Source organism: Gymnoscopelus braueri (genome assembly GCF_963280865.1).
Source record: "Gymnoscopelus braueri genome assembly, chromosome: 6".
Lineage (NCBI taxonomy): Eukaryota > Metazoa > Chordata > Actinopteri > Myctophiformes > Myctophidae > Gymnoscopelus > Gymnoscopelus braueri.
In genome coordinates, this window is record NC_137607.1 from 27,680,556 (window position 1) to 27,690,001 (window position 9,446).

The 9,446-nt window shown below is 39.3% G+C and overlaps 1 protein-coding gene across 5 annotated transcripts in view; it reads right to left on the minus strand.

The window, feature by feature from the left end:
• Positions 1 to 6,861, minus strand: part of tprb (translocated promoter region b, nuclear basket protein) — a 34,643-nt gene extending 27,782 nt beyond the window's left edge. For all 5 annotated transcript variants that reach the window (XM_080429781.1, XM_080429780.1, XM_080429779.1 and 2 more), the window contains exons 1-13: positions 6,710 to 6,861; positions 5,704 to 5,808; positions 4,763 to 4,836; positions 4,414 to 4,510; positions 4,176 to 4,279; positions 3,794 to 3,958; positions 3,509 to 3,601; positions 3,097 to 3,177; positions 2,818 to 2,905; positions 1,627 to 1,767; positions 1,317 to 1,420; positions 835 to 1,032; positions 592 to 699 (exon numbers count right to left, since the gene is read on the minus strand). In XM_080429781.1, coding sequence (XP_080285907.1) covers positions 592 to 699; positions 835 to 1,032; positions 1,317 to 1,420; positions 1,627 to 1,767; positions 2,818 to 2,905; positions 3,097 to 3,177; positions 3,509 to 3,601; positions 3,794 to 3,958; positions 4,176 to 4,279; positions 4,414 to 4,510; positions 4,763 to 4,836; positions 5,704 to 5,808; positions 6,710 to 6,860 — 1,509 coding nt within the window. In that variant the 5' untranslated portion in view covers position 6,861. The remainder of the gene's footprint in view (positions 1 to 591; positions 700 to 834; positions 1,033 to 1,316; positions 1,421 to 1,626; positions 1,768 to 2,817; positions 2,906 to 3,096; positions 3,178 to 3,508; positions 3,602 to 3,793; positions 3,959 to 4,175; positions 4,280 to 4,413; positions 4,511 to 4,762; positions 4,837 to 5,703; positions 5,809 to 6,709) is intronic.
• Between the last annotated feature and the right edge of the window lie 2,585 nt (positions 6,862 to 9,446).

The window sequence follows — 9,446 nt, forward strand, 5'->3', positions numbered from 1 at the left end:
TCACACCAGTTGTACTGATTCCATTTCTGTGTCAAAGTTGCAAACTCATCATGTGCTGCCAGCCAATAAACATCAAAGTCTAACGCTCTCAGACTAGGGGGCATGTCTTACTGCAGAAACTTTTCTTTAAATATCTATGGTCATATGCCATCTACAACAAGGTTTGTCTGTACTATGTATTAAGTAAACCAATCACAGCACATGCCACTACGAGCATGACATCACAAAACAGAACCACTTTTGGACATTTTTGAGTGGTGAGTGCTGGGAGGAAATCTAGGCAAGAAAGGGGGAAAATTAGGTGAGCGGTAAAGCCTGGAGCATACTCCAAATTAAGATAAGTCTTGCATAGCCAGATGATAGGATATCTCTGCCTACCAATTGCCTAGATACATTTCAAATCATTGTATGGGCTTGGACGGCCGGCGAAGGCAACCGGTGACAAAGCTATGCCTACTAGTTTTTTTTTTTAGGTCATGCCTTTACCTTCACTGAATGCCTCTGCCCATTTTATCCCGGCTCATATACTATGTACACTCTCTCCCCCACACACACACGCCACTCCTGACAATTGTGTATGGAAAGTCTCACCTGTTGAGCCATGTCTACCAGCTGCAGCTCACACCTCCTGTTTTCCCTCTCCAGTAGAGAGGAGCACTTGTTGGATTCATCAGAATCCTTCTGTAGGCGATGCACCTCCTGAAGACATGTGGACACACAGATAATATAAGAAACAAACCACTGCTATAGCAGCAAAAGGAAACGAATGAAATGCTGATAAATGAATACTCCCATCCCTCCCTGCACACACCCAGCTTTGTCTAAATGACTCACCTTCACAGAGTGTTCCAGCTTGCCCGACAGGCTAGCAACGGACTTCTGCATGCGCTCGTGTTCATCTCTCTGTCGTTTAAGGATAGGAGCCTTGGCCTCCACCTCCTGCACTATGTCATCCAGGTACGTGTTCACCCGCTTGTTCTCCAAGCGCTCCAGCTGCAGCTGTTCTTGGCTCTCCACATAGGCTGTGTACAGCTGCGGTAGAGGGGAGATTATAACACTCAATGACATGATTACTGAGCACAACTGTACGCTTTCAGCAACAAAGTAACCTGAATTCAGAGTAAGACAATCACATCCATTGTTTGGACCAAAGTCTCCTTCAAGGGAGTGTTAAAAGTTGCCGATCATAAACTGCACATGTCCATTTTGGAATGTTCGTGAACAATAATTAGTTTGGGAATGCACAAAAAACACAATGTAGGCTGTGAGATATTTTGGTCAAGTTAGTAAAAGAAAGCGATATGAGCAATATGTACCTCAGTCAGCTTCATGCCAGGTTTTATCTTGGCTACAGCGGCTGCTGTCGGAGACATGGTCGTCATCCGCTCCTCCGACAGTAATGTGGCTGCACCAGCAGGACCTGGAAATACAACGTTATGTCTATAAATGTCTTCTTCCATTTAAACGGACCTTAACCGTTCTTATGATGTAGATTTTATTCAAAATGAAGACAATCATATCGTACCACTAATTTTATCAATACAAAAAGAAAATACAGGACCAGATGAAACTGAAACAGTAAGACACCATCAGCGGTGAAAAGCACCTCAAAGAGCACTGACTAACCTCTGAATTTGGAGTCCGACAGCAGTACGTTGGCATTGTCCAACTCTTTCTCTAGGCTCTGGATCCTCTCCCTGAGTTCAGCGGCAGCCTCGTCTTTGGCACCATTCATTTCCTCTAGCTTCTCCTCCAGGGCCTTGTTTGCTGTAGTGGGGAGAGCATTTGTTGTGTTTTTCCACAGTACAGTATATGTGTAATAAGGTAATATCAATATAGCAGTATAAAAAAATCTCTGGCAGTGGGTGAGTTTATTAATGTATATACTCTGGCAGTGAAAGAGTTAATGGTCATAAATTAACAAGCAGTCCTAATTGGAGAGTTTGAATGGAAAACAAAAATGCGTAGCGAAACACAGCAACACATCAGAATTATGCCGGAGAGAATGTGGGAAGATAGGGGACCATACCCACATATTTTGGGATTGTCCCAAAATACTTACATTTTGGGGGGATATTCAAGGGGAGATTAAACAAATTATGGGAGTTGACATTCCTTTTGAGCCAGCGTTCTTTATACTTGGTGAGATTCCGGGGGGAATAGTAACCAAGAACCAGACATACCGTATCTGCTTGGGGTGTTGCTGTTGATCGCAAAAACAATTATTACTGTGTCTTGGAGAAATATAAAGCCACCGACTATCCAGCAATGGAGGGAGAGGCTAAAAAGCATACACCTGATGGAAAGCATTACAGCTAGACTACATAATATGAGGACAGAGGATTTCAATATCAGATGGAGACCGATAGTACTGCAGCTGCCCTGACTGATTGGGGATGCGGTCCCCCTTTAATGTCGATGGACAGGAGTTGATCGAAAGGCCTGGTTGCCTGTCCGCCCTGCGCTATTGGCCAGAGTGTCTTAAGGTCATGTATGGATGATTGGTGCCGTTAGAATAATGATTTTTGGTTGCCTGTGTCTGTGATGCCTTTGTACGTTTTTCTTTAATGTGTCTGATGCTGTTGAATGTGTGATGCAATTTTTGTTTTTGTTTGTTTTTGTTTTGTGTTGTGTTGTGTATGTCCGTATATCCATATAATGTGATTACAGAATGTATGAAAATTAAAGCAACTAATAATAATAGAAAAAGCATCTTGGGGAGCAACAGTTAACCAAACTAATAATTTAATTGATTATGAAAAAATAATAATATAATAATCAATTCGTTTTTAGATTCACTTTATCGCAGCCTCTCACCTTCTCCAGCGTCCTTCAGTAGCTTGTGCAGCTCCTCCACCGCACGACTCAGCTCTTCACTCTTCGACTCCGAGTCGGCTGCTGCTCCCTGCAAACAGAGGCATAACGTTAGCAGTGGTAAATTCTACCTAATGGAACTAGGCAATATTCTACATGACCACAACAGCATTTTATTCAGCATTTTATTCTGATGTAGTACTAGAATTTGAATGCTAGAAGATGACATTTACATTAGGTCAGTGTTTCACTATTATTTCATATTCTCCATATTCTACCCACCTTGTATAAATTAGACAGCTTAATGTTGGCATTCAGCTCGTTCCTGAACTTCTCTTCCATGCTTGCCTGTTGTTCCTTTGCCTGAAAGAAGGAGATGTCCAATCACATACTGTTCTCACAATGCTGCCAAAGACAAATTTACAGAGGGACAACGAACAACTTTATTTTGAAGACTTATGTGATCCCAATTTCTTCACAGCATCTTAAAGTAATTTTAGCTGTCCAATTGAAGAGAAAAAAGGAAACCTAAAGCCCAATTTATGCTTTATCGCACGCTGAAAACAGACCTAAACATTCACAATGTGTCATGGATGCAATGCGTTGTGAACTTGAACCATTCTGTTCACTGTACCATTCTTAAGCCTGATTTATACAAAGTATAAATCAGGCTTAAGAAATATCATACGCATACCTCTTTCAATTTGCCAATCATGTCTTCAGCCCGTCTCTGAAGGTTTTCATTTGACGTCTTCAAGCTAGCCACTTGGTCTTGCAATCTGTTCAACTTGAAAACACAAACAGAACAACATTCTTGACCTGATCATATTAACACACATCTCAATGAAATTTAACTCGGCTCTTATATACACTAACCATATTATTATTAATGGGAATTACTTTTTCCAATATAAATTTTCTATAAGAGAAGATACTACATTTCGGAGGACAAAATGGGACGGGAAAAAAAACGACATACCTCATCCTCTTTGTTCTCCAAGTTGCATTTAAGTTCCAGGATCTCATTACCCTTCTGGCGGGACAGAGACAGCAACATCTCGCTCTTGGCTTTTAGCTCCCCGTTCAGCCAGGTTATCTGACCCTGAAGTAGCTCCTTTTCCTGGTCCATACGCTTCTCCCTGTACTGAAAAGCCAATCCACAAGAGTAAAAGTCAGGGGTGGGTAGGATCGGTAATATGGTCTCTTCTTTTCAGCACTCAGCTGAACATTCAGTTTCTGTGAAACTTCATGCCTGTGGATTTCACTGGGACCTGACACACTGCATCTCAGCCACAATGAGGAAGCATGGGACTTACATCCATCCAATAACAAGTGGTCTGAATTTAGATCTTATGGCTTACCTTTATGTTCACCTCTGCAGCTTCAAGCTCATCCAGTTTCATTTGCAGCCCCATCTTGGAGGCGCTGACTTCCACCAACTTGTCATTGAGCTTCCTGGTGTCCTCTGGTGAGGAAAACAAATTCCAAGACTAAGAGTTGAGTATGATACGTGCAAAGGTCTGCAAATTAACTTGTTTGTCTGAGACTCTGCACTTGTAGGCCAATGTTCTGATATTTTTTTCACTCATCAATCCATACCATTAAGATTGTCCACTTCCAAGGACCTCCTCTCCAATGTTCGCATAAGCTCTCGTTTTTCTGCATCCAGTTCTTCTTTGGCTTTTGACAGCACAGTCTAAAAGAGATGTTTTAGCTTAAGCAATTGTACTTATTGGTACTTGTGCTGGCTAGTTGCTACAACTGTAACTGGCGTGGACATCCAAATTCTCCCTGATGCAAAATGTTTTCTGTGGTAGTCCACAACAAATGTCAACAGGGTTTGTTATAGTATTTACTGTAAATACACTGAAAACCAAACAAATTTGCCAAAGCCACCATCGTCATGTAACCAGCTACTAAAATAATAGATAACTTAAAATTCCCTTACCCGTTCTGATAGTAATTTCTCTTGAGCGACTTCATATTCCTTGTTCTTCTCCCGAACGGTATTTAGTTCCTCCTCTATTAAAAAAGATTTAATCGAAAGGGAAACATTAAAGACCTTATCGGTGATACAAACACTAAACAAATGGCTAGCCACACCACTTGGAATAAAAAAATTGCAGTGGAGACATTTTTATTTTGTGCATTTTTATTCTCAAGGTAAATGACACCTGATAGAATTAATAACTATAAATAGTTTAACTGCATTTAGTGTTTCTAGTAAAATGAAGCAATGGAGAAACTGATTGGGAACAGGAAATGTCACATTCTGGAAAAAGGGGATTACAGTCATGCAGAATGTATGTATAATACTGTGTTGATTTCGTTGACTAAAACTATGACGAAAGATGTTCGCCGACTACCTTTTTTCACTGACGAAAACTAAATAAAAACTAGATAAAAACTAAGCTATGATGACTAAAACTAAGACTAAATATATTTACAATTTCATCAACAAATAAAAACTAGACTAAAATGTTAGGGAAGGACTAATGGAGAAGAGATTCAGTAGAATCAGTAGAAGATTCAGTAGAACTAAAGACGAATCATTTTACGTTTGGTTGCGCTCTGAAAATAGCAGATCTACAAGCTCACAAAGCGTCGCCACGCGTTGTGAGCTTGTAGATCGGCTATTTTCAGCATGCAATGCAACTAGTGTAAAATCAGGCATTATGACGCCATCAAGGCCTGACAAAATACATTTCAGTCAACTAAATCAACTGTAGATTTACTGTAGAAAACTAGACTAAAAGTAAAATATTTCAGATGACTAGAATATGACCGAAACGAAACAGAATTTTATTCAAAAGACTATGACTAAAACTAAATCAAAATTTGCCGTCAAAATCAACACTGTAACCATATTTATGTTCAAAACAGTCTTACGAAGCTCAGCGAACGCCTTTTTCAAAGCATGGTGATCATGAGTCTGGTGCACAAACTCTTCCTGGCAATGCTCCAGCAGCCTCACTTTCTCGAAGAATTGTTGCTCTGCAGGAGGAATAAATGACAACAACACACTCATTAAAATGTGTCTGACACATGTGTCGGTCAACACGGAAAGACAGTTAGGTGAATTTAGGTAAATTTACTTAAGGTACTATATGTAAGTACAATTTTGAGGTACTTTTACTTTACTGGAGTATTTCCAATTTTTTATACTTTTACTCCACTACATCTCAGAGTCAAATATTGTACTTTTTGACTCCATACAATTATTTGAAAACTTTAGTTACTAGTTACTTGTAGATTTGGATTATTATTAGAAAACATACATTAACCACTTCAGCCCTATTTAAACTTTGGCTATTTGAAAATAGCTGATCTACAAGCCTTGTTAATGTTACACATTTGAAACCTGTGAAATGGGACATACCGCATAATGAGTACTTTCTACTTTTGGTACTTTAAGAACACTTTGATAACAATACTTTTGTACTTTTACTCAAGTACATTTTGAATTCTGGACTTTAACTTGTAAGTAACGGAGTATTTCTACATTGCAGTATTGAAAAGTACAACATTTTTTGTACTTTTTCCACCACTGCCTGTGTGCCCTAATAAATACTATTTATTAAATAGTAAATAGTTACTTAAAACGTGACGCTTTATTAATGGACAGCCGTCGTTCATGCCATGCCAAAAGCTTGGTTCATGCTTTTGCAAAACGTTATCACGTTTGTGACTAGCTAGACAGCTAAAGTCCGAGTTGGTCGCGCATCGAAAATAGCAGATCTACAAGCTCACAACGCGTAGCATCGCGACGCGTTGTGAGCTTGTAGATCTGCTATTTTCGAATGCGCGACACCGGCGCGCGCAGCCCAGCTTAATATGCCAAAACAAGCTTACAGCTACCTCGGCTTTCTAACTCAAACAACAGGCTTTATCTTACCGTTATCGACCCTGGACTGCTCCTGCTGGGCCTTCAACGAGTCTATCTCATATTGCTGGTCCAAAAGGAACTTCTCCAGTTTATTTTGAACCGCTTTTGGTAATTTACCGATCTCCGTTCGTTCTAACACTTGCAGCAGTACCGCCGCCATTTTTCCGCCGCAAGTGTGGAAGGTGAGCACGCACGCGCAGTTGGGAGCTTTTCACATCGTAGGGCATTATGGGAGCTGTAGTGTTTCGATGTCACGTGGTTAAAGTGTCAGAGCCGTTTAAGAGAGTTTTACGACACTAGCGTTGACTGATTCCCATTGTAAGAATGGAATGCGGAAGTTCTCTGTCTCAATGAGATAGTTCCAATGTTTGGAACTATAGCCCATCTCATAGATCAAAGCGTGACGTTACTCTCTCTTCTACACTCTGGTTCAGGTCAACAAACAAAGTAAAATGTTTTGTGACCCTGCCTGCAGCATGGGTGCCCAAATAATGTTCCAAATATGCCACCATCTCTCACCCATGCCCGACTTGGTGTGGTGAATAGTGGATTTTTTTAACACCGGGAGACGTGGAACTACTGCAACTTGGCTGAGCTTCAGTAATTTAACAATTTATTGCCATGAATTTCTTTGAAATGATTGACTGTTGTCTGGTGGTGAGTGGACTAATACCTTATTTTTAACTCTATGACTACTACCTGAAAACATAAGAACGATAAAAGTGGTGTAAAGTAAGTACATTTACTCACGTACTGTACTTTTTAAGGTATTTTTTACTTTTTACTCCACTACAATTAATAGAAAACTTAAGTTACTAGTTACTTTGTAGATTTGGATTATTATTATAAAACTTTGACTATTTTCAAAATATTTTAATACATTTGAAACCTGTGAAAAGGGACATTCTGCATAATGGGTACATTTACTTTGGGTACTTTAAGTAGATTTGATGGCAATAATTTAGTACTTTTACTTAAGTACATTTTGAATTCTGGACTTTTACTTAAAGGGTCTACACCATGAAAATCACTTTTTTCTTGTTTTTTTGTATTTTTTGGGGTCCCCAGTGTCTCTTGTACCCAAAAAAATGTTTTTTTTTTAAATTCAGTCATTCCTTCTCATTTCATGGATTTCCAGAATGGGCGTGTCTGAACAGGCGATCTCAGAATGGAAATGTTTATGATGTCACAAACATTATTGATGGCAAACCCAATGTTAAATGAAAAGTGCCCGAATCGCTCCGAAACTTTTTCTACCCCCCCTAAGTGGGGGTCTACGAACAAATACTTCGGGCTCGGATTTTGGCTCCGCCCCCCGGAAGTGGGTGAAACAGGCACCTCAAACACTTGGTGGAATTGTTCAAAAATGTTCAAAGTGTTTTTTTTTTTCGATTTTGTATTTTTCTTAGATGCTTCTTTTTATGCAGAATTTTTTTCCCTTTTTTTAAATAATTTTTTAAAATATTTTTTTGTATTAACAGACAGAATTGCTCAGTAGCCCCCCCTGCCCAAGAGGACGTTTTGGTATTGCAGCTGAAAGCGCTGTATAAGCCAGAGACAATTGACTTGGGATGAGTATATCTGAGTGATGATTTAGGCTCAAACCTTTTGAAAAAGGTTTGAGGGACATACACCATATGATATTAAATATCAAATATTTTTTTTAAATTCATGGTGTAGCTCCTTTAACATAGTAGTATTGTAACATAGTAGTTTCTACATTGCAGTATTGATACTTTTATTTAAATACAAAATGTGAGTACTTTTACTCTTTACTACAAAAAATACAAAATTGTTGTACTTTTTGTACTGATCTATATATGTTTACGCGAGGCAATTTCCCCCAGCAGATGGCGACGATGCATCACTTTGGAAAAACGGAGGTAATGTAATTTCATTTGATTTCAACCAGCAATCAATTCAATCAGTAGAGTTCTAGCAAAGGTGGTGTAAAGTGATATTTTTGTTTGTTTAAACTACGTGTTAAATAGTTCTGTATTGCAATAATTGCTATTGTGTTTGTTCAGTAACAGGGTCTCTTTAGTGAACTGAAAATAAATGTTCAAGTCGGGATACCAATTGTAGGCCTATCCAATCAGGCGACAGAACTCATACAGTAAACAGGTTAAACAAGTGAAATTGTAAGTGATGAAACAGAACAAAAAAAGAGCAGAACATTTGGAACTGGAACACTATAAAACTGAAACTGATAATTGGGTATTGGTATTTTGTCACGTTGTTCTGGTTTTTAAATGTAAAACAGGGAATAAGGGATTTTTTAGGACCAGTTTTCCCTAAGTATCAGGAGCAGTGTTCTGCCACTGAGCAACTCCCAGGGACCTACTCTAGCTTCCAGCAAGACCAGTGTCTTGGTTAAGGGCCTTGGCACTGCTGATAGTTGGGTAACAGGATAGGTGGGCACCAAGGAAGAGTGGGCACCTCAGTGTTAAATTGGCTATTTTTTCCAAAATGTTAAAAAATACAATTTTTTTTTTTTACATTTTGGTCAAAATAGCCATTTTACATCGAGGTGCCCAGATGTCCTATAGTGCCCACCTATCCTGTATCCGAATGTTGAACATATACATGCCTAACATGCATGTATGTCTTTTAGTGTTGCAGGAAACCAGAAGACCCAGAGGAAGCCCACTTGAACACTGGGAGTCGGAGAACATGCAAAGGCCTCAGTATGAACCTTCTGCTGTGAGGCAACTGTAGACTAATCACATCAAGGTACAACACAAAA